The sequence below is a fragment of the Mesoplodon densirostris genome, chromosome 2 (genome assembly GCF_025265405.1).
Source record: "Mesoplodon densirostris isolate mMesDen1 chromosome 2, mMesDen1 primary haplotype, whole genome shotgun sequence".
NCBI classification, from domain to species: domain Eukaryota; kingdom Metazoa; phylum Chordata; class Mammalia; order Artiodactyla; family Ziphiidae; genus Mesoplodon; species Mesoplodon densirostris.
Window position 1 is genome coordinate 21,549,698 of NC_082662.1, and position 24,630 is coordinate 21,574,327.

The 24,630-nt window shown below is 55.8% G+C and overlaps 1 protein-coding gene across 2 annotated transcripts; it reads right to left on the reverse strand.

Annotated features, from left to right (window-relative positions):
- Positions 1–580: 580 nt before the first annotated feature.
- UBXN11 (UBX domain protein 11) lies at positions 581–24,154 on the reverse strand. Of its 2 annotated transcripts, none has more exons than XM_060081155.1 (15): positions 24,105–24,154; positions 19,541–19,646; positions 18,766–18,794; positions 18,096–18,194; positions 15,370–15,470; positions 14,869–14,923; positions 14,328–14,404; positions 11,450–11,558; positions 4,023–4,237; positions 3,645–3,722; positions 2,569–2,686; positions 2,341–2,444; positions 1,041–1,114; positions 826–966; positions 581–745 (listed from the first exon to the last, which is right to left on the reverse strand). In XM_060081155.1, exons 2-15 carry the CDS (start codon positions 19,609–19,611, stop codon positions 589–591), a joined length of 1,428 nt encoding a protein of 475 aa, XP_059937138.1. In that variant the 5' UTR covers positions 19,612–19,646; positions 24,105–24,154; the 3' UTR covers positions 581–588. The 2 variants fall into 2 exon arrangements, with proteins under 2 accessions (XP_059937138.1, XP_059937147.1); XM_060081164.1 differs by having other exon boundaries at positions 587–745; positions 852–966.
- Positions 24,155–24,630: the final 476 nt, after the last annotated feature.

The following is a 24,630-nucleotide window of genomic DNA, read 5'->3' on the forward strand; positions in this document are numbered from 1 at the left end:
CTCCTGTGTGGCACCTCTGTGTGCGACTGACAGTGTGTGTGTTTGGATATATGTCCAGCACACACATACCTGTGTGGACCAACGGTTTCTAGAGCATGTGGGTGGGTCACCCTCCAGTGCACATGCACGTGATAGTGTCCTTTGCCTTGGTGTATACTGCACGTTTGCATGCCAGTCAGTAACGCGGCTGTGCCTCGTGGCCTGTGTCCCAACAGCTCGGCTAGGTGTGGGTGTGTCATGGAAGTGGGTGCCCAGATTCAGTTCTGCCAGCGTTGGGGCAGTGGCTTTGGTGCATAGTGTTAAAGTCCCCATGTGCTTGTGGCTCTGCACGTGTCTGTGCACGGGGATCTGCACACTGGCACATGAGGCGCTGGGCTGGGGCGTGCCCTCTCTCCCCTGGAGCAGCTTAGCCCTTCTGGGCAGAAAGAGGAACCTAGAGGACAAAGACCCAGCGGCCAGGCCCGCCAGCTGGGGCTCGAGTTACAGAGGGGCAGCTCAGCGCCGCCCCCTCCTCGGCGGAGCTAGTGCTGCTGGGCTGCCCTGCCAAGAGAGCCTCGCAGAGCAGCCGGTGTCGTCGGGATGGGCGCTTTATTCGGGGCCGGGGGCGGGCGGCGGAGCCCGGCGTACCCGAAGCATCAGCGTGGCGTTGGGCACTAGGCCCGCGGCCTGCAGCGTGAGAGCGTCATTGTGGTAGACTGTGGGCGGGAACGTACTGAAGATCTCGAAGGTAGTGGCCTCCATGGCCCTGGGGACAGGGAAGAACGAATCAGGCCGGGTCGTGGGGCCAGAGCCCTGCTGCGGCCGCCAGCTGAGCCCCGCGCCCACCTGGCCTGTGCAAGCAGGGTGCGCACATCACCGACTGTGTCCTCCGGCCGCATCATCAGCAGGAAGGCCTGCTCGCCATTCTCAGACTTGATGCGCAGCGTGGAGAGCGCGGGCGCGGGTGACCCCGGAGACTCCTGGCTCCTGCGGACCCAAAGGCCGTCAATACCCGCTGGTAGCCCAGTCCCAGGGTCCTCACCTCTCCACTCTGCCCTCACCTCTCACGCTCAGCAGCCAAGGCAGGCGTCTCCACCACAATCTCCTGGATCTGGACACGCAATGGGCAGCAGTTCTGGAAGGCATCGATGGAGTGGACAGAGCCCTGGGCCCTGCCAGTCACACTCTCCCCCCAACCCCTACAGGGGACTTCTCCTGACCAGGGAGGGATGATACCAGTGAGCCAAAGGGGGAGGGAGTATTCTGTGTAAATGGGGGCCCAAGGAGAGGAAACAGAAGGGAAGCTTTGGAAGGTAGCCCCATCATTCCCTTCCCTCATTCTAGTGGGGAAGACAGAACCCCACACAGTGACCAGGCTGGGTGCCTAACCTAGCATGGGTCAGGGAAGGCTTCCCTGGGGAAATGACACCTGAGCTGTGACTGAAGGATGAAGAGGAGTCCTTAGAAATGGAATGGGGGGCAAGGATATCCCAGAGAGCATAGGTCAGGGAAGACTTCTGAGAAGAGGTGATACATTTGAGAAAGTGTCAGCATTCATGTGGCTGACGCTGGGAATCAGGTTGGACTGGAAGAAAGAAAAGGTTAGAGGTGGGAAGAGGACCAGAAAGGAATGACAGGCCTTACCTAAGAACCACTGGAGGGTTTCAACGGGGAAGAGCCAAGATCCAATTTGCATTTTTAAAAGAGCACAGAGGCTGCTGGGGGAGGATGGCTGGCAAGGCGGGAGTGGAGGTGGGAGGCCAGTGAGGGGCCACTGCAGTTGTCTGGGAGACACTCTGGAGCCTAGGCTAGGATGGCGGGCGGCGGGAATGGAGAGAAGAGATGGATTCGGGAGCGGTTCTGGGGATAGACAGATCTGACAGGACTTGGCCATGTGTGGTGAAGGCAGAGTCCTGGGAAAGGGGTTTGGTATCTTTCACAGGTGGAGATGAGGGAGGGGTAGCAGGATACTGAGTGAGGAGAGAGGATGATGAGTCCTGTGAAGGCCAGGAAGGTGTATTTTGGTCTGGACCTCAAGAGGGTGGCCTGAACTTGGGCTCACCCCCAACCTAGACTCCCCTGACTTTCCCACTCTTACAGCCACACTCCTGCGTTGGCCAGCTGCTCTCCGGTCCCAGCTCAGAGAGACCAGGAGACAGTCTTGAGAGCTCACCAGCTCCATCGTTTCCAGGAGACAAGGGAACAGCTCTGAGGAACTCATCTCTCCATCCAGGCCATCCTCAGGGGCCCTCAAGCCTGAGCCTCTGCTCCGGTAGGCTGGGCCAGAGTTGATGGTAAAGCCCACCCCACCCCACCGCCCCACCGCCAATAAGGCTGGGGGAGCCAGGGCTGGCCTCTCACCTTCAGGGTGTCCCGGATGGGGCCTCGAATGTCAATCACCTCGCCTTGTCGGATCACAAATTTGGGTAGCCTGTTCAGAAACTTCTCGGCGGTCATCCTGGAGCCTGCAGAGAGGGCATTGGGAGCCTTGGCCAGGGCACAGACTGTGTGTGATGGTGGAGGAGGCTACCTGGAGCTTGTCCTGCACAGTGCCCCCACCCCCTGGCTCAGCCTCAGGGCCGAGCTCACCTGGGTGCTCCATCCTGTCCAAGGGCTTTCGAATCCTCTGCCAGCCTACCACTCGGCCCTCGCCTGGGAACAGGTCCAGCCCATTCTCTGGGTAGACCTGATTGCGCCGGTCACTCACCTGGCAAGAAGGAAGGGAAACAGCGGCTGACACAGCTCTTCAGCCCTGGGCTCCATGCCCACCCCTACCTGCCCAAACAGAGGCCCCAGGAATAGGCCCAAGGGATGGTCTGATGCAATCCCCATTTTACAGATGAGGAAACTAAGGCCCTGGGAAAGAGCAGGAGAGCTGCAGTTCATGCTGCTCCCACCCACCTGAGCCCTGTTCTTCCTGCAAGCTCCCCTCATCACTCCAGCTGGAGCCACAGTACTGACATCCTCCTCACAGAGTCCCTCTCGGGAGCAGACCAGGAGGGGCGGGATGAGGATGTTAGGAGAGGGCAAAGCCCTGCTTGGCATGAACTACCTCAAACACCCCTGGTCGTGACTTACGCTATTTTCCAAGCCATGGCGGCACACACTCCCTCACACGCCCTCACTGTGGAACTAATGCACCACCCTCTGGGACACGGCCTCATGTGCTCCCATCACAGCACCCTCATCTCACTGCTGACTGCCCCCACAGCAGGGGGCTGGCTCCATCTCAAGTCCTTTAGTCCCAGCGTTTGCCCCCCAACGGCACTACCTTCCACCCCAACCAGGAGGCTCCAGGAGCCTCTGCGGGGAGCCAGGACACTTTTGCGTGGACTCCTCACGTTCCCCAGGCTGTCCAGGTGTCCTGAATGCTGGGGAGGAGGGGCAGTGATCCCACGCAGCGGAGGGCTTTGCTTTCAGGATGCCAGAAGGGGGCGCTGCCTGCTGTTCAGCTACATCCTTCCCCGCTGCTGATGCAGCAAGAATGGCCACGGCAGCCTCCCCGCTCCCTTCCCAGCCCTGTTTCAGGCTCACCCTCCTTCTGGAGGTCATCAGACTGGGGTCTCTGAGGTGGGGCAGTATCCCTAGGTGATGCCTGAGGAAGCATTCCCACCCCCTCCAAAATCCCCACACTGGGAGTGAGTGGTTTGAGGAGAGCCCATCACCTTAAAGGGGACCCCGTCAGGGTACAGCCGCTGGAGCTCTGACGGGAAGAAGCCATCCAATATGTCTCGGAGGCAACGCTGCAGGGGGAGAGGTAGGGTGAGGCCTGGCTGGACCTGTGCGGTGCCCTACACCCTGCTTCCTGTCTAGATGGCAGGCTCTGGGCTCCGGAATCATGGGGCCAATTACTCTCTGGATCAGACTCTGGAAACAGAGTCCCAGGACATGGTTGGGGGGGGGGGCGGTTCTGGAGGCTCTGCATGAGCCTGGGTGCTGGGGGTGAGCTGGGCCCATCATCTCCAACTAATGGTGAGCAGGGGGTGGGCCACCACAGTGGCTTGAGGGTGCACAGGCCTGTCTCCCCTCCCCGTCACTCCTACCTGTGTGGAGGGATCGTGGAAGGGCCGGAAGGGGCCATCGAACATCACGATGCCATTCCGGTAGAGCTTCAGTGGGATGGGCTCAAGGACACAGTGTGGCGCTCTGCTGGGCACTGGTGTCAGCTGGGTGTCACTGTCTACCGCCAGCTCACTGAGATCCTTCAGGCTAGCCAGCAGCCTGTCAAAGTCCACCTCGGGGGGTACCAGTGAGTCTCCTGGCAAAGAGGATTGACACCCATGAGCCTCTCTTCATGGCTGCTGTGTGCTCCAGATCCCTGGCTTCCACAGCCCCCTCCCATGCTGGGCAGGGGCCTTAGCATCTCTTTAAGTGACCACCTGGGGAGGAGGAAGGACAGCTAACACTAGATAATAATAATAGCTGTCTTTTAGTAAGCATTTACTTTGTGCTAGGGGTTTAACATCTATTATCCCATTCTTTCTTCATACCAACCCTATGCTGTAGGGACTATAAACACCCCCATTTTCCATATTAGGAAACTAAGGGTTAGAGGTTAATGGCTGGCCTAGGGACACACACAGTAAGTGGCTGGAGCGGGATCAGATCCCAGATCAGATGTGCCAGGCGCTGGGTGAGCAGCTGAAAGGCACAGTGCAGAGTTCCCAGCTGTCTGGGCTCAAATTCCAGCTCCTCCACTTCTACCTGTGTGACCTTGGTCAAGTCATTTAACACTCTGCACCACAGCATTCTCTTCTAGAAGGGGATCATGATAGGACCAGGATGGCTGTGAGGGTCCAAGATGACCACGTAAGAATTCCAACAATATCTATCTGTGTTAGTTATTGTTTACCAGCTCTACCGTGCACAAATGGACCTCAGGCCAACCCAGAGGCCACGCAGCAGGGGTTATTTATCTCCATTTTACACCTGAGGAAACAGGCCCACAGAGATGAAAAATGATTTGCCTCAGGCCACTTTTGGCAAGTTAGAAGAGGGGATCGACTCTGGAGTCTGTTTTTCCCACCCATCTGCACCATCAGGAGAGAGAGGTGAGGGTCAGGACACCTGCTGGACAGAACAGACATGGGAGACCTTGGGCTGCACATGTATTTGGCCTCCTCTTCTGAAAAATGTGTTGTCCATAGAGCTATTTATAAGGTTCACGGGGTGCAGGTGGAGTGATGAGGAAGCCGAGACAGACGCCAGAGCAGAACGGATACAGGGCAGGTGGGATGCTGCTGGGGGACAGGCCAGGAGCTTGTTCTCAGTCCTGATGGGATCTGGCCCCGAACTAAGTCATCTACTAGGGTGTAACCCTATAACACACTGGTGACTTTCTGGGCTTCTTGGAAGCTGTTTTTCACCAGGACAGCCAGGCTGAGGCAGGATGTGGGTCAGGACTCTGGGGACCCAATTCCCTTCCCCACAGTCGTGCAGTGGCTGTACCGGGGAAGTACAGATGTGGGCGGCCCTGTTTCCTGTTGCCTTTGTGGCTGCTGAAACGGTAGGCCCCAGCTGGCCTTCCCTTCTCCCCTACATCTCCTACTGCTGCAGGGGCTGCACCTGCGCCCCGCTCTTCCTGGGGTCCCCTGGAGTCCCTGAGAGTCCCAAGACAAACTCACAGAACTTCCTGGATATCCCTGGTATGAGCCAGAACAATATCCAGATACTATTTTCCTTTAACAACTAACTAAGTACTTTCAGAACACCTAGGTAAACCTAAAAATAATAACAGAAAAGCTCATCACTTTCAACACCTGCCCCCATCCCTATATTCTTACAGATGGGAAAGTGAGGCCTAGAAAGTCACATGACTTGGCCAAGGCAGGCCACACAGCACAGCCAATAGGACGACTCAGATGTGCGCGCGGACTGCTAATCCAGCTGCCTCCTGGGGCCTGGGCTTTTTCAGGGAGCTGAGGCGTCGACAGGGAAAGGGGCAGGTGGAAACCCAGGGAGGATGCCAAGAAGCAATGAAAGAGAAAAGAAAAGTTGGCCGAGAAAATCAGCCCCGAAGGCCCTCAGCCAGGGCTCGGGGGTGGAGAAGTGAAAGCAGGGTGGGGCTGGCAGGTATCAGATGCGACAGAATGGAGGTGAGACAAGGGGCCCGGGAGAAGGAACCACCGCTCTGGACAAACCAGGGCTAGAGAATAAGGCAGGAAGAGGCTGGCATTGCCACCTCGCAGCCGGGAGTGCTCAACAGAAGCCTGGCCCCGTGCAGCTACATCACATGGGATGAGGCAGGTCAGAGGTCAAGTGAGGCATTTCCTCTCTGAGCCGCAGCTTTCTTTTCCAGGGACTGGGTAGATAATAGAAGTCTTCATCCTGCCCGCAAGATCCAGGGGTGAACTGACTGTGATGAGGACTCAGCATTTACTATGTGCCAAGCACCAAGAGGCAGGTCTTCCTTCTCCCATTTTACAGATGAGGAAATTGGGCCTTGTAAGGTGACATGCCCTGGGTCACGCAGCTTGCAGGGCCCAGGTGACTCTAAGCCTCTGTCCTCAGTGACCACGCAGGCTGCCTCCCAGTGTTGGTTCTTCAGATACTGCTCACTGGGGTTCCTTTCCAAGGAGGGGTACAGTGCAGGGAGATCACCTCTGAGGCCTCATGCAACTTTTGAGAGCCCATGATTTTATTTAAAAGGGGAGTGAAGAGGTATGGAGATCAAGTCCAAGCTCCTTGGCCCAACTCCCAAAACCCTCAGAGCCCTGGCTCCCCCAGCCTGCCCTCAACAAGCTCCCCCACTCACTCTGAAGCCATACAGCCCGGGCTACCACTTCCAAGCTGTGTGACCCCGGGCACATGGGCCAACATCTCTGGGCCTCAGCTTCCTCTTCTATAAAACGAAGACAATAGCAGCCCCACTTTACAGGGTTGCTGTGAGGCTCACAGGAAGTGCCTGGCAGACAGAGCTGTTGTCGTCACTAACACCCCACCCTCTTGATCATCACAGGGCTCAGGTGCTCTCTCACCACCTCCTTGGAGAAGCCTTGCCCGGAGCCCCTGCCCCTGAGCCTGGGCCTCTGTTCCTCCTGGGTTTCTGGAGCCCTTGGGCCCACTCCTGACCCTCATCACAGGCTGGTGTCATTTTGTTTGCTTATTGGTCTTTCCAGCTACACCGGTCACTCCTTGAACACAGACAAGAGCATCCAGCCCTGGGCCTGGCCCAGAGTGGGTGCTCAAGAAGCACTGGATCCGTCCCTCCACCCCACTGCCCCGCCATCCAGCAAGTATGTCCGCAGCGCCCGTGCCCTGCCAGGCCCTGAGCAGCAGGGCCACGCCCATGCCCAGAGTCCTGCCCTCCTCAGGCTCATACTTGAATGAAGGAGACAGGGTGACAAAGAGTGACAGTGGCATGTGTTAAGTGCCACCGTGGGGCTGCAGGGCCCAGAGGAGGGCCAGACCCTGCCCCTAGCGCAGGTGAGTGGTGAGCCTGCCCTGGGCTGGCCCCTCGCACCCTCACTGGGAGGACAACCTGCTGCCGTGAAATCCCGGCAGTGCCCGACGCGCCCCAGCAGGCCCGTCTCAGCACCGCAGGCGAAGGCTGTGAAAGGAAACAGACCCACTGTTTCCACACACCTGCACGCCAGGCCCTGCTCTGGGGGCTTCACCTACATTCACTCTGCTCTTCAGAGGAGCCGGCGGGCAACGGGCTCTGAGAGTCTGGGCACCGCCAGGGCCACAGCCAGCCTGTGACTCGGCAGGAGCCGACTTCTCTGGCTCTTGCTTTGATCATCACGCTGCTTGTCCCCACCTCATCCTGTACAGAGGATCGTCCCAGCGGGCTCTGACCGTCCAGGCCAAGGACACCCAGGCAATGCCTGCCAATCACCTGCACGTGCACGTGCCCTGGCCTTCGGGCCTAGCCCTGTGCGGGCCCTCTGGAGCACAGCAGGGGCGGGGCAGTAGATGGTCATGGGCATCATTCACCGACCGCGTGTCAGCCTGAGAGAGGCTCCACGTGCTCCACGCTGGGGTATTCAGTGCTCTCAGTTCAGGGCCTAGGGGTCAATCGTACCATCTCCTCACTTCACAGAGGAGGATGTGGACTCAGAGGTGAGGCAGGTTCCCCACACAGGGTACGATCTGACCCAGGCCCCCCTCTTCAGCCAGAGCCTTTAAGGCTTTCACTGCAACGCAGAGCCCCTAACCACGCTCCCGGGGCAGCTGCAGGGCGGCACAGTGCCTGGCGCCGAGCAGGCACTCCACGCACATGTGCTAGAGCAGGTGGGGTTTGAGCTGAGCTTCCCAGGAGGGGAGAAAAGGGGGCAGGGCACTCGGGGGACACAGCACAGGCCCGAGATAGTGGGAGGGCGGGTGGGAGGAGTCCAGCCTGCCTGGGGTCTAGGTCAGGCCAGTTCCAGGGGCCCAAGGGCAGCCCAGGGACAGCCCATGGAGGAGTCGGGCTGGCTTCCTGAGCAGGGGAGGGAAGAGGCTCCCACACAGATGCCGGAGCCTGGGCTTGAGGAAAAGGGTTGGGGAGGTGGGTGCTGGGAGGGGGAGGGGGAGATGTAGAGAGAGGGCAGGGACTTGATGAGGGGTGGGGGGTGGATAAGGAGCTCAGAGGCGAAGGGGGGAGGAGGGCGGGAGCTCAGAGTTGGCTGGAGCTCTCAGCCCTGAGGCTCAACACCTGACCCGAAGGTGGTAGGACCAGAGCCGGAACTGTCCCTTTCATGTCTCCGCATACCCTGAAGCACCTGGCACAGGCATCCTGTTTGCTACTCAACATACTGGTGGGAAGGGGTGAATGATCGGGCCTGAGGCCAAGCCCTTGCGAGGCTTCCTCTCCCCAGAGCCCCTTCATGGGCCCAACTGACCCTCCTCCCTAAGAGTCCCAGGCTCTAGAATGTTTGAAGCAGCCCCAGTCTGCCTAATACAGATGCCCCGGCTCACCAGTCCACTGGCCTGCTGTCCCAGGGCCTGTGGGGAGGGGTGGCAACAGAGGGAGATCCAGAGAAACAAGCCAGAGCATCAGGGTCAGCCAGAGGCTGGCTTCATGGACCCAAGGGCCCTAGGGGCAGGAGCAGGTTGGCACGTGAGGACAAGGCCATAGGGAGAGGAGGGGAAAAAGCCAGGAAAGTGGGGGGGACAGTCCCAGGAGGGAAAGCTGCTAGAAGTGAAAAACATATTGTTCATCTGTCAGAAGAGCTAAACTGAGGCCCCTCCATGTTGAAGAATCAAAAGGCAAAAGAAGAAAAAGACACAAATCAGGAGCTCGCGGCCAGGCTTTATAACAAGTGGCTTTAGAACAGCCGTACTCTGAGCAAAAACAAACAACACAGAGCAGTTGGGAGCTGCTCTCTTTTTGGGAGGAGAGAGTAGAATCCACAGAACCAGGTCCAGAAACCAGCTGTCTGGTCTCACCCCTTCCCCAAAGGAGCAGGGAGGCCCCCACTGGCCAGAAGGAAGTCTGCCCTCCAACTAGTCAGCAAGGCCACATGAGGCCTGAGCCCAGCTCACCACACAGGGGTGGGGTGTGTGTGTGTGTGTGTGCGTGCGTGCGTGTGTCCATAGTGCTGGCAGGCCTCTGGCCCTAGACCCCAGGAAGGGGCGTTCTTACAGCTTCTGGCAGTTGCCTACCAGGGTCTCGCCTCTCACCCAGGGAGAACTTCCCATAGCACTCAGCCCAGGGTTCAGCTCCTGGCATGGCCCGGGTGCCATACAGCTCCCCAGCTTTGCCGTGTCCCAAAGGGGACATCTTCCCCGACAGCCGTGACCCCCAGGGTCATCCCAGGTCCCTCCCACCCCCTTCCTAATGTTCGAGCCATCGCCAAGGCCACGGATTCCCCTCCTAAGTCTCTCTGCTCTGCCCCTCTCACCAGCCCCACCAGTATCACCCTTATGCTGGGCATCATCTCATCTTCGGCCTGGATGACTGTAACCGTCTCCCAGTGGGCTCCCAGCCTTAAGTCTTGCCCCCTTCACTCAACAGTCTTCAGACTGCTTAAGCGCCTCAGTTTCCCCATCTGTAAAATGGAATAACCCCTGGCCCATGCCAAGTCTATTTGTGAAAATGCTTTAAAAGTGGCAAATATGGTGCAAATGGGAAGTGATGTTTTTGAAACAAGGGTGAGGGGGTTTTCCCCTGAGATTTAGGGGTATCTAGCCAATGTGCAGCAGGTGGGACTCTCATGTTTTCAGTCTGGGTTTTTACCCAGCAGGAAACTTATGAAGTTAAGAAAGTACAGTTGTCTTCCAAACAGTCCCCCGGGAGCCAAGCTCATGTTCCCATGAGACTGCCACTGCCTTCTGACCGTGGAAGACAATGAGAGCTCCCACTTGTGGGGCTGATGACATGCGAGGTCAGTGCTAGGTGCTGCGTCCAACCCACTGACTCCTAGTAACTCCATGGGAAAGAATACACACCCATCTACTGATGAGGAACTGGAGGCTCAGAGAACGGAACTCGAGTACCCAAGTCACACCTGGGCTAGGCGGTGGCGGTGAGGACCCAGGTGTGACCAACAGAGCCTGGAGAACTACCTTCCAGGCAACGACCTCCATTCTTTGAAGAGAATGGACCCAGCTTTCAGAAGTGGCCAGTTCTGGGACTTCCCTGGTGGCGCAGTGGTTAAGAATCTGCCTGCCAATGCAGAGGACACAGGTTCAATCCCTGGTCTGGGAAGATCTCACGTGCCGCGGAGCAACTAAGCCCATGTGCCACAACTACTGAGCCTGCGCTCTAGAATCTGTGAGCCACAACTACTGAGCCCGCGAGCCGCAACTACTGAAGCCCACCCGCCACAGAGCCCGTGCTCCGCAACAAGAGAAGCCACCACAATCAGAAGCCCACGCACCGCATCGAAGAGTAGCCCCCGCTCACCGCAATGCAACTAGAGAAAGCCCGCACACAGCAACGAAGACCCGATGCAGCCAAAAAAAAAAAGAAAAAAAAAAGATATATATATATATATATATATATATATATATATATATACATAAAGGAAATAGCCAGTTCTATGGCCCCAAATCTCTGGAGTGCATCCCTCGGGATATTAGCAGTTGAGTTAAAAATAAAACATGGTGGAGGCCCAGAGATGCAGGTAGATTTCAATAGTTTGCTACAAATGAACCTGGAAAGGGAGTCCACAGAGGGGGCCAAGCCCTTGGCCTGAGGGCCAGCTTCCAAAGCAGGGGGATTGCTTCTAAAGGCCACAGCTTTTGAATATGTGACATTTTGTAAACTATGGTGCCTGAGACAAATGAGGTCTTGTTACGTTTTGTATCCCTGGGTCCCTGGAGCCTTAGAAAGATGAGCCAGCAGAGCCTAGGGTTAGGTGGTCAGGGATGGAGGCTGAGGCCTTTCCCTCCTGCCCCTGTGTCAGTGGCAAGCTGTGGGAGGCCTTGGGGCACCTTGTGCTGGGAGGAGGGGCATGAATGAGCTGGCCTCTGGACAGCTGTGGGCCATCGGGAGCTGTAGGGGAATTCCCTTTGCAGGAGGGGCCGGGGTGGACCCCGCCTCTACCTGGCTTCCAGAACTTCTTGGCTGTCATCCAGTCCCTCTCACCATCCTCCGAGTGCTCCTCATGCATGGGCTCGCCCACCCACTGCAGGCCGTAGTCACCGAGGAACCGCTGTGGGGAGAGAAGAGGGAGATGTAGGAGGCACTGTCAGCTCAGCCCCTTCCAGGGGAAAAGGCGGCATCAGCCCAGCCCCCAGCCTCAGGCCTCAGCTCCCAGCTGACTGGATGGGGCGATAGGCCCGGGGGTCTTGGCCACTTCCTGGCTGTGGCCTTGGGAAGCCACCTCACCTCCCAGAGCCTTAGGCTTCTCCTTGTAAAATGAACCTTGTGAGGACTCACTAAGGTAATTCACGTCATGTCCTTAGCACAGGGCCTGGCACAAGTAGGAACTCGCTTAAGTCAGCCATTATGGCAGCGGGGAGCCATGTGGGTCTGGCCCAAGTGGGAGGAGAGGAAGGGACACCTGCTCTGCAGGTCTGAGAGGACATGTCCACCCACATGTCCCACATGTGGCCTCTCTAGGGCTGGCCGCCCGGCGCCTTTGCCACAGGAAAACTGAGTTGTCTATGCTTCCTGTTGCTGCTTCCTCACCTCCACTCCTTCCCTCAACCCACTCCAGCCCGGCCTCCATCTCCACAACTGACTGCAACTGCTAACAAGCAGCCATCAGCAACCTGCCCGCTGCCTAACCCAGCGAGCACACTTCTGCCTTCATCTCTTTTTTTTTTTTTTTTTCTTTTTGTGGCACGTGGGCCTCTCACTGCTGTGGCCTCTCCTGTTGCGGAGCACAGGCTCCGGACGCGCAGGCTCAGCGGCCATGGCTCACGGGCCCAGCCGCTCCGCGGCATGCGGGATCCTACCGGACCAGGGCACGAACCCGCGTTCCCTGCATCGGCAGGCGGACTCTCAACCACTGCGCCACCAGGGAAGCCCTGCCTTCATCTCTTGCAGCGTATGTTCTTCTTTTTCAGTTTCAAATTTCTAGCCATCTACACTTAGATGTCCAATAGTCATCTCAAAATGAACTTGGCCCAAACAGTCATGACTCCCTGCCCCCACTCCCAAACCTCTTTCCCTTCAGCCTCGCGGGCTTAGTCAATGGCACCCCCTCCACCTGGGCCTCATCCGTGACCCGATCCTCTCCCTGCCCTCCAGGGCCCACAAGGCCTGTGGCACCGGCTCCAAGGCAGACTTGAGTCCATCCACTCTGCTCCCTCTCCCCTAGTTCAAGCCGTGGTCATCTCCCGCCTGGACAACTCAAACTGCGCGTCTACCTGCATTCCCCCACCCGCTCCTCTACCTGAAACCTTCCTATGGTTTCCCATTCTTGAGGATTCTGTTCCGGCCCCCGCCCCGCCCCCCTGGGATGTGGTCCCTATGGTCTCTTCTCCTTCTCCCTTTCGCTTCCCACAACTCCCAGCCACAAGCCAAGTCTACACGGCGGGAGGTGGAGGCTTTCATCTCTTCAGCCTGGATTCTCCTTTCCTGGTCCCCTCCTCATCCTCTAGATCTCCTGCCCAGTGTCACCCCGCAGCAACCTGTCCACTGACTAACCCAGCGGGCACACTTCAGACTTCAAATCTTGTAACATATGTTCTTCCTTTTCCATTTCAAATTTCTAGCCATCTACACTTAGATGTCCAACAGGCATCTCACAATGAACTTGGCCCAAACAGTCATGCCTCCCTGCTCCCACCTCCCAAGGCAGGGAGTGGCCCACATCCCAGCTAGTCTCTAATATGTTACCCTTTTAAATATTTCACCATACTTCGTACTTGTGTCTCTTCCTGTGTACTTGTTTATGTGTGTCCCCTCTAGACTGTCAGCGCCATGAAGGCAGGGACCTGTCTGCATCCCAGTGCCTGGCAGGGTGCCGGGCGCACAGGAGATACTTTGTCTGAGTTTGCTAAATTAATGAAGCAACAAATGTGTGAACAACGTGAACGTGGGAGCCCCAATACCCTCTGCCCTGAGGGGGCAGCCCTCACTCCTGTGGCAGCTGCTCAGAGAAGCCCCATGGGCTGCCGGCAGTCCTAGCAGGCCGCTCAGGGAGCAGCTGTTTACCCACAGCCCCGGGTATGAACAGGCCTGGGTGGGAAGGGCCCTCAGCTGCAGCTGCTGCTTGGGGGTTTGCATCTGTAGTCTTAAATTAGGTTGGGGCTTTGGAAACCAACTCGGTGTGGAGAGGGAGAGGCTAGACCCCAGGAGGAGCTTCTGGTGGGGCCGGTGAGGCAGAGGGGGGCCCTGAGGATGTATGCATGCCTAGGACCCTCCCTTGAGCCTGGGGTCCCTCCAGCTCAAGCCTTGCTGTGTGAACGAGGGCAAGAAAGGTGACACTGGGTGAGTGAGATGCCACATCCAGAGGCAGGGAATGGCCATGACCAACGCAGTAAACACGCATGGCCAGGCCCCTGCCAGGTCCTGGGCGTGCAGCAACGAACAGGAGGAAAGTGGTCCCTCCCTCCTTCCCTCGTGGAGTCCACGGTCCCCAGAAGAAGAGAGATGTGGAGCACCTGCCCTGGTCACAGGTGAAGGGGGTCCCCTGGGAAAGGGCTCCCGCCTTGACTTGAGACCGAGGATCAGTGAAAACTCGCCAGGAGAAGGTAGAAAAAGAAATTTCAGGTGGAAGGAACAACACGGACCAAGGTCCTGAGGTGGGAAAGAGCTTGATGTGGTCAAAGAAGCAGAGGCAGGTCCCCGTGGCTGGAGGGGAGAGTAGTTCAAGACGACACTGAGGAAGGGGGAGGGGCTAGCCCAAGCCTGAAATGGGGTGGGGGGTGCCCCGGGCCCCTGTGTGGGATGTGCGGTGAGGGGACCCCAGAGAGGTGGGCTCTGACTCAGTCCCTGGGGGCAGACAGCCCTGGGCCGGCACCTCCCTCACCTCCATCTCCCCGACCTGCCGCTGCAGCTGCGCGCACCTGGTCTCCAGCTCCTCCTGCCGCTGCGAGGTCACCGTGCCTTCAGGGAAAGACGGGGAGGGGTGTCAGAGCCCCCCGCACGGAGGCTGCCAGGCCACTTCTGGCCATGACAAGAGCTTTGGCCTGAGGGTCATCTGGAAAAGCTGCTTCACGGGAACTCGAGGGATCCCCGGAGAAGCACCTCTTGGCCTCTCGCCCTGACCTTGAGAGGGGACGCCCTGACTCTCGGGAGGCCGCCAGCCCACCGAGCGAGGCTCCTGACGGGGCTGCCTTTCCTCCAGGCTTTGGCTGGCAGGCCCTGTGCCCAGGGCTGGGCTAGGGCTGCGCTCGGGGGACTCAGTCCCACACAGAAGGGCACCGCCCTGTCACAGCTCCTCTCTGGGCTCCATTGCCCAGAGTCCACCACAGGACTCAGCTTGATGCTCTTGGAGCCCTGATACCCAGAGGTCGCCGGCCCAGGGGGTACAAAGGGGGGCTGACCAGCCCACAGAGACGGCCTCTTACCCTGGTGCTCCTGGAGGGTCTCCACCAGCTCCTCCAAGGCCCGTATCTTCCGATCCTGCAGCAACGAGACAGGAGGGGAGCAGACCTGGTGGTTCCCAGAGCCCAAGGGAGCCCCTTCCAGATGGGAAGACCCGGCTTAAAGGCCCTGCCCCGCTCTGGCACTGCTCCGGTGCTCAGATGGCCCTTGTGGTCCCACTGAGGGGGGGGCGGGGGGGGGCACCCCCAAGTGCCCAGCACTCAGCAGCCACTGCTGCCACCCAATCTGAGGTCTACGGGCCTTGCTCAGACGTGGAGAAGACCCCTAGCCTCTCTGCTCAGGTCACAGGGACCCAGGTCAGTCCCAGGCCAGACCTGGCCCTCCAGTTGGGCGGTTTGGTCAGGGAGATTGTTCTAGAACCCATCCACCATGGCCTATTGCAATAGTAGCTTCACTGGCCTCCCCAGCCCAGGCCCTTCCACCCCTCAGACCAGACCCTGGCCCTCTCCCCACTGAGGCCCCACCTTGGAGAGCATCTCATCCTCCTGGGCCTTCACCTGCCGCTCCAGATCCTGCACTTTCCTCGCCATGGTGGCCATCAACTCCGAGTCGTGGTACACAGGGACTGCCAACCAGACAAAGTCCTAGAGCCCGGGCCTTGAGCCGAGGCTGAGGTATGGGGGTCCAGGGGAGGGGAGAGGGAGCGGGCTCCCCAGCAGCGGAAATAAGGGTGGTAACAACAGGTGCCACCGAGATAATGGGGACAGTTCTACACACTTTTCATATGTCAGCTTTTCTGAGGAAATGAACTGTTTTGGGAAACTGAGGCACAGAGATTCTGTAATGCACCGAAGATGTATATACGAGGGAGTGGTACAACATACGGGTTACATCACCTTGAAACACTGTCAAAAAGTTCACCCTTAAAGCAACTATACTCCAATAAATATTAAAAAAAAAAAAAAGCTCACTCTCAGTTGAATCACACCTCTAATCTCACCCCTAATTCACAGGAAATACGGTGGATAGAGGAGCAAGTTAAACAGCACCGGACAAATCACTACGGGGGACATCCTGCGGGACAAGTAGCCTGGACTCTTCAAAAAGTGTCATTTTTTAAAAGAGGCAGGGATTCTGCTCTAAAGAAGTATAACAATCAAATGCAGTGCATGACCCTCAATTAGAACCTAAATCGGTTGGGGGGGGGAAGCTATGAGAGATATTTTGGAACACTGGGATGTTAGAGAGTTACTGGATTGTTCATATTCTTAGGTGTGATCACAGCATCGTGGTTATGTACTTCCTTTTACTCCTAGAAGATGCAAAGGGAAGTAATTAGAGCTGAAATGTCATGATATCTGCAACTGATTTCTAAATGGCTCATCCAAAAAATACACTTGTGTTCATAACATATGTGTATATGGATAGAAAGCAAGTATGGCAAGATGTCACTAACTGTTGAACCTAGGCTGAGGACGTATGGGTGTTTGCTGTACTATTATTTCAACTTTTCTGTTTGCTGACAAATTTTCAAATTAAAACATTTGTGAAAGAAAACAAGAGAGACACATGGCAAGAAACAGGCCCCCTTCTTCCCCTGGATGTTGTCTCTCTCTGTGTGAAGCCGGAAATGCAGCTGTAACCACGTGACCATGTGGAGCTGACAGGCCCAAGGATGGTTCAGTGGAAAGGTGGAGAAACCTGAACTTCTGACAATGTCTTTGAGCTGTCTCCCTAGGACTTCTTGGTCTGTGGGATAATAAAGTCCCCTGATGTTCCTTGGTTGAATCAGGGTTTTCGTTGACTTTAGTCAAAAGCTTCTTAACTGATATATAGACATTTGGAAACTGTCAGCACACGGATGACAGCACATGTTTGAGGCAGAGTGGAGAGAGAGGCGATCCCAGGCAGGAGGAACATCACACGGAAAAGCTGGAGCTGGCAGAGATCCGAGAGGGAAGAGTCTAGGAGGCAGGAGGACGGCAGGGAGGCCAAGAGCCCGGGGTGTTCTGAGAAGAGGGAGCGGGGAGCTGTGTGGAATGTTTCCCTGCAGAGAAGTGAGACAGGACAGGCAAGTCCTTGACTGTGAGCTTGGCAGGGGCAGCCCCTGGCTGAGAGTGGGCTGAGGGGTGGTGGCGGGGGAGACCAGAGGGACCTGGGGAACAGCCAGTTGCCGTGGTTGCTGTTGAAAGTGTCCCCCCTGAGGTGATGGAGATCCTGGCTTTGGGACCCAACGGCTGTGGGGCCGGGCTCTTCCGGTCTCCTTTTCCACCTCAACCCCTCCCTACCTGTAGAGCGGAGGGGGCATTCGGTGGAGGATCAGAGACCGAGAGACAGAAACGTAGACAGAGAGACAGGAAGCTGCTTACCCAAGATATCACAGCTAGTGGAAAACTCTCACCTCATCCCCAGCTCCCCCAGACCCCCAGCTCAGACCCTGCCCCTGCCCAGTGCACCCCACAGCTCACCCTGCCGGCCCATGCGTCCCCGTGCCCAGGACTGCTCAGTCCGCCTCACTCCGGGAAGCCGCCCCAGTGAGCCCCATCTTACTTTGGGCACCTCCACAACTGCAGTGTTGCCAAAGCCCTTTGCGGATGGTGTGGGTCAGGCTAGGGGGACCATCTAGGGGACTTGGGCCTTGTCCAGAGCCCTGTGGAAGCACGAAGCAGATGCCCGGAGGCTGAGCTTCACCCTCAGGCCCTTCATTCCTCTTGGACCCTGAATCCTAGAGCCACTGACATCACTCCTGATGGGGATTCCAGCCAGGTGTACTCCAGAGGTGCCAGCCACAGCCCGCCCTGGGGCTTTTTTTTTTTTTTTTGCGGTACGCGGGCCCCTCACTGCTGTGACCTCTCCCGTTGCAGAGCACAGGCTCCGGACGCGCAGGCTCAGCGGCCATGGCTCACGGGCCCAGCCGCTCCGCGGCATGTGGGATCTTCCCGGACCAGGGCACGAACCCGCGTCCCCTGCATCGGCAGGCCGACTCCCAACCACTGCGCCACCAGGGAAGCCCCGCCCTGGGGCTTTGCCAGACCTCCTGAGCTAACGGCCAGACCTTTGTGTGGCTTTACGCCAAGCCAGGCTCTGAACAGGTCTGGGGTGCAGGCCCAGGGCCACAGTCAGCCAGGAGTAGAAGCTGCGGCCTCAGGCCCAGCAGGTGGGAGAAGGTGCCATGCCTCTCAGGGCCTCCCTTTCCCCAGGGCCTCTCCTGCTGCCAGGGACACAGACCCCTTTGGGCCTCTGCACTCACCTTGCCTACTCACAGGGGCACTTATGCCACCATAGCAGGAAGGAACAGAGATCCTTTCTTCTGAGCCGTGCGCGTCATTCAGCACGTCCACCTCATCTTCTGCAGACAGGGATGCCCAGGTCACTGCTCTGGGGCTGAAGCCCATGCGAAACGGGGGCCCTGGGCCCTGGTCAAGATGAAGCAGCCTGTTCTCTGTCCCCCCAGCATATGAGGATGGAAAACTTGGGATGCTGGAGAGCAAGGATCCAACCAGAACAGGCCTCTTCTTGGAGTTCTCCCAACCTGGCTCCCTGGGGGGACCTGGGTGGCCAATGCCAGCACCACGGTGGGGGCTAAAGGAGGGCTGGGATGCAAAGGTCTGAGCCTGCCGGAGGCAGGGCAGCAACATGAGGACTGGCTTCAGGGAGAAAAGGCTGTAACGGGCTGCAGGTGGCTGTCGGAGAAGGAGGGCTGGGGTCTGCCCCCTCGTGGCCCACCCCACGGTGAGTGGAGGGGTTCAAATGTTAGTGAGGACATCTCCACTAAGGGTGTGGGGTGTCCAAATCCGAGAGCTGCAGACAGCACTGCAGCTGGCCAGCCACTCTGGCTGACGGGAGTTCATCACGCTCTTTCTCTCCATCCGCCCACCGCAAGGACATGAGGAGGACACGAGGGCAGAGCCCACACTCACCATTTCCGTAAATTTTTATCCCTCGCCTCCTGGGAATGGGGCAGGAAGGAGAAGGAAGACAGACACGTCAGGACCCCCTGGATTGCCTTCGGGGGAGGCTCTGGCACCAGGCCCCCCATCAATCCTAAAGAAGGTGTCTCCTGAGGACATCCACCCCCAAATCCCATCCCGGCCCAGGGATGAGCCAAGGGGCAGGCTTCAGGGTGTCCGACTCCTCCCAACAAAGAAGGATGGTGAAGAGCTGAAGGCCAGAGCCTTGGAGAGAAGATTACAAGAGTCCCCAAGCCCAGGAGCCCAGCCCCAGCTCTGCTCTGAAATGGCTGCAGGACCCCAGGCCTGTCACTTAACCTCTCTGGACTTCCTTGGCCATGATGCAAATGACTCAAAGTGGGCTTCAGAAGAGCAAGGAGAGAGGTAAAAAATGCTTTGAAAAGATGAAACTGATAGATGGACAAACAGGATTCTCTTCACTGAGAGCCCAGCATGTGGCCGGGCCTGGAACAGGTGGGCCATCAGTGTTTGAAGAACTAATTCATGACCAGTGAATAAACAGAGGGATGCCGAGCCACCTCACTAAATGGCACAGCCCAGTGTGTGCTTAGACACGTGGAGAGCCTCCCAGAAGAAGGTTCGAGAAAGATAAGGTGATCAGAGAGAGATACATAACTTCTTATCGTTTTCCTCAGGACACTAGGAGTCAATCTCCTAGTCCACGGGAGGGGGTGGGAGGAGGCAGGGGCATGGACACAAAGATCCCATGAGGCTGGCTCCTTACCCCGGATTCACAGGCTCCAAATGCAGAGGCACTCGCCGGGTCTTGCCAAGGGAGGCCAAAGGTGAGCTCATAATTCTACTTCTAGTCTCTAGCTGTCAGGAACTCCCTGAGAAGAAAGAAATCAGCCCTTGGGGACAGTCACTCAGGACCAGGGAGCGGCCTGAAACTTCCTCTGCCCTGGCTACTTTTCCCAGGAGGGAGCACTGTCCAGGGAGCGGCACCCCTCACTTCTTCCCACTGCCTCTGCAGAAGCTTCTAGAGGCAGCCTGGCCTCAGGGTCCCAATGCTTGATGTCCACCTGCTCCGCTGGATATCCAGCTCTCTGCTCTGCTCTGCTCTTGGAGGTCTCTGGCCTAGCAGTGCTTGGGAAAGGGTGATGCGGGTAGGATGGGGTGCAGAGGTGGGCCGGAAGACTGGGACTTCCCCAGACTTCAAGCCCTGGCACAAGACTACCAAGCAGACCTGGGGCTTTTGTCATCACACCCAGGTGTCTCCTCCCCTCCTACCAGAACCAGGTGCCACCTCCAACTTCTCAGAGCCAGAGAGGGGCAACCCCAAGGCAGGATTCTACCAAGACACCACCTGCGTGGCAGGGAGGTCAAGAGCCCAGACCCTGGATAGGTTCTGCCATTCCAGTATAGCCTGTGCCTCAGTTTCCTTTAGCATAAAGTGGGGATGGTAATAGTACCAGCCAGGTAGGGGTAACACACGTAAAGCACCTAGCCCAGTGAAACGCTCAAAGGAATTACTTAAAAATGTGAATTGTGGCTGCTGCTGTTATTGGCACATAGAAGGCCCTCATAAATGTTGATTTCCCTTCCTTTCCTCTTCCTTCTGGAAGGATGAATGAACATCAGGGATGCAATTAACAGTCACTGCTCTATTCAGTGAATTAAATATCACGTGGCTAATATCTAGAAATCGAAGAATCAAATGACCTCCATCAGGGCCTGAATCAGCTCTTTCGTTCCACTTTGGAAATGTGTGGCACTGGCCTCCACCAGCCCCTGAATCTGCTCAGCAAGGGGACCTGCATCACCAGGAGGCAGCTCCCTTGGTCTTAATTCTGGAGCTTGGGACTCATGCCCCGCCCCTTTCTCAGAGGTGCCCTCCAAGGACAAGGCCAGAGTTTCCTGATCCCCATCATCCAGCATCCAGCCTCCCAAACCTGCCCCCAGCCTGCCTGGTTCCTGCCGTCTTGTCCGGGCATCCTCAGGGTATGTGTGGCCAAGTGTGACAGCCCCTGTGGCTCCCTTCACCAGTCTCCATACACTGCCAGAGGAATCTTCTTAAACCCAAAGCTAACATGTCACTTCCCTGCTCAATACTCCCAGTGGCTCCTTCTTACCCACAGAAAAAAAATTAAAAATTCCTTAACATGGATGATCTAGTTGCTGCCTGTGTCTCCGGACCTCACCCATCATCACCCACGGTCCCCCCGCATCCCACCCTCCACTTGAGCCACTCTGAACTGTCGGCCCTGAAATGCACCAGGGCTTTCTTTGCACACATGGCTCCTCAGGCCTGGAACCCGATCTCCCGAAATGGTCTCCCCACTCCTACCCACACCCTTCCCTTGGCTGGCTAACTCCTTTTCTTTTTTTTCTTTGCTTTTATTTGTTCTTTAGTTATATTTTAACTTTTTACTTTAAAATTATTATAGATTCACAGGAAATTAGGACCATAGTAGAGTGGTCTGGTGTATCCTTCACAGTTTTCCCCAATAGTCACATTTTACATGACTATTGTACACAGTATCAAAATCAGGAAATTGACATTGTATAATCTGTGTTATCATTCTATGCCATTTCATCCCCTGTATAGATTCTGTGTAACCACCACTGCCATCAATATATGTACAGAGGACTTCCCTGGTGGTGCAGTGGTTAAGAATCTGCCTGCTAATGCAGGGGACACAGGTTCAAGCCCATGTCTGGGAAGATCCCACATGCTGTGGAGCAACTTAAGCCCATGTGCCACAACTACTGAGCCCACATGCCACAACTACTGAAGCCTGTGTGCCTAGAGCCCATGCTCCACAACAAGAGGAGCCACTGCAATGAGAAGATCACGCGCCGCAACGAAGAGTAGCCCCCACTCGCCGCAACTAGAGAAAGCCTGCACACAGCAACGAAGACCCAACGCAGCCAAAAATAAATAAATTTATATTAAAAAACGATATGTACAGAACTATTCCATCACCACAAAGATCTCCCTTGTGCTACTCCTTTAGCATCACACTCATCCTCCTCCTCATCACTATCCCTAACCCCTGGCAACCACTACTCTGTTTCCCACCTCTATAATTTTCTTACTTCAAGAATGTTATGGGGCTTCCCTGGTGGTGCAGTGGTTGAGAATCTGCCTGCTAATGCAGGGCACACAGGTTCGAGCCCTGGTCTGGGAGGATCCCACATGCCACGGAGCAGCTAGGCCCGTGAGCCACAACTACTGAGCCTGTGTGTCTGGAGCCTGTGCTCCGCAACAAGAGATGCCGCAATGGTGAGAGTCCCGCGCACCGTGATGAAGAGTGGCCCCCACTTGCCACAACTAGAGAAAGCCCTCGCACAGAAACGAAGACCCAACACAGAAAAAAATATATAAATTAATTAATAAACTCCTATCCCCAACATCTTCTTTAAAAAAAAAAAAAAAAGAATGTTATATAAATGGAATCAAATAGCATGTGACCTTTTTTAAAAAAAACAGCTTTATTGAAGTATAATTCACACACTTAACTCTTTTGAAGTATACAATTCACTGGTTCTTAGTATATTCATAAATTCAGAGTTATGAAACCACCATCACAATCAGTTTTGGAACATTTTCATCACACTAAAAAGCCCCAGGCACTGTGCCTTTAGTAGCAAAAACTACCCTGCATTAACTCCCACCAGACCTGATTATCCCTCCTTTCTCCAAATTCTCATCACCATAATGACCCCTCAAAAGAAACTGGTCAAAAAGACAGAAATTAATAAGCATTGGCAAGGATGAGGGGAAATTGGAACCTTTGTTGGAATGTAAAATGGTGCAGCTGCTGTAGAAAACAGTCTAGCAGTTCCTCTAAAGGATAAACAGAGTCATCTTATGGCCTCCATGCCTAGTTATATACCCAAGAGGAATGAAAACTTACATCCACACAAAAATTTGTATATTTGTTCATAAGCAGCATTACTCATAATAGCCAAAAAATGGAAACAACCCAAGTGTTCATCAACCAGTGAATGGATAAACAAATGTGGTATACCCTTACAATGGAATATTATTTGGCAACAAAAAAGGAATGAAATACATACTACAATGTGAATGGACCTTGAAAACATTATGCCAAGGGAAAGAAGTCAGTCACAAAAGACCACCAGTTGTTATGATTCCATTTATATGAAATGTTCAGAATGGGCAAATCCATAGAGACAAAGTAGGTTAGTGGTTGCCTAGGGTAGGAGGTGCTAAAGTGAGATGGGAAGGGTGTGGGTGGACTGCTAAAGGGTACAGGGGTTTCCTTTTGGGCTGATGAAAATGTTCTAAAACTGATTGTGGTGAGGGCTGCACAACTCTATGAATATACTAAAAACAACTGAAATTTACATTTTAAAGGGGTGAAGTATATAGTATGTGAATTATATCTCAATAAAGCTATCATAGGAAAGAAAAGGACCTGGTCTCCAAACCAAAACCAACATCTTCCCTCAAAATAAGCTCCTCCCACTTCCCCCTTCTTAATGGGACCCCATCATCCAAGCACAAAAATTTTCCCTCCTTCTTTCCCTCTTAATCCCATCAGTTACCAAATCCTGCAGGTTAAACTCTGCAAGTCTCTCACACATAGCTCCTCCTCTCCATGACCACTGTTGGCCATCCTAGTGGGACTCTCACTGCCCTTCTTTGGGGCTGTCACAATGGCCCCAAACTGACTTCCCCATTCCAGTCTCACTCCAGGCCAATCCAACACACTGTCTCCAGATCCATTTTCCCATGGATTATAGGAGACCCGTGAGGACGACGATTGTATCTTCCTATCAGCCTGGGGACTCCTGAGCGCAGGGCTGTGTCTCCTCCCTCAGACCGGGGACCCTGAGGACAAAGCCACGTCTACTCCCTTCACTTTGGGGTCTTCCTGGGAGGACTGTGTCTTCCCCCTCAAGCCAGAGGCGGCTAAAGGTTAGGCTGTCTGCCCCTTCAGACTCAAGCTTTGAGAGGAAAGCTCTGTGTTATGCCTCTACATCTTTGGGAGTCAAATTTATCCCCCCAAAGGTCCCAGTGCTCTCCAGCGCCGACAAGGTCCAGCAGGCTGTACGCCTTCAACCCCTAAATCCCCAGCTGGAAGCGCTCACCACGTGACTTCTACCATCAGTCCCGCCCTAGGAGCTGCGTCACCGCCCCCCTGCCTCCACACGTAGCCATGGTAGGCGGGGGCCCGAATCTGCTCCCAGGGCGCGGGGGGGGGGGCCTGCTGGGGGAGCCGGGCCGCGGGTCTCGCGTGTCCTCGAGGCTCTCGGGGTGAGGGCCCTAGCCTGTGTGGGGAGCTCTATGGGCAGAAAGGTCTAGGGCTGTGACTCACCACGCAGGGCTGCAGAGCCGTCCGCGGCGCCGCCATCTTGTTGTTACACGGTTTCCCAGGCGACCAGGACCCGTGCGCTTCTCATTGGCTAATTCGAGGGGTGTCCCTGAGCAACCATCAGGCAGCGGAGGCGGGTACAGCGGTCTGTGCTCGAATTCTATTGGCCCACGGAGTCTAAATTCATCGCTGGATACTGTAAATCCCAGAATCCACCGCTCTGAGCGGACTCGGGTTCCGGAGAAATGGAGGGCCTGTTCATGTCACCCCAAGGCACAGAAAGCAAAGAACCTGGGATTAGATACACGAAGCTGCTGGAAGCCTCTGGACCTGAATGTGTAATCCCGACAATGCCACTGTTTTGCTAGATTGATTTTGGGAGAAATTACATTTATCCCTCTGTTTTTTCATCTGATCAGTACAGTACTAAGGGGGCAGTTCTTTTAAGCATGAATGGAAATGATGCAAGTACTTAATAAATGTTTCTTAAATCTGAATTTCTCTGCTAACTTCTTGACCAAACGGCGCC

Bases quoted from the DNA above. Each gene is read 5' to 3' on its own strand.
- UBXN11 (XM_060081155.1), bottom strand. From the start codon at position 19,611: ATGAGCTCACCTTTGGCCTCCCTTGGCAAGACCCGGCGAGTGCCTCTG. The intron at 2,445-2,568 runs GTGAGCTCGGCC...CCCTCTCTGCAG, and splicing joins GGACAGGATGGAGCACCCAG to GCTCCAGGATGACCGCCGAG. The intron at 1,115-2,340 runs GTGAGAGGCCAG...GATGCCTTCCAG, and splicing joins CCATCCGGGACACCCTGAAG to AACTGCTGCCCATTGCGTGT.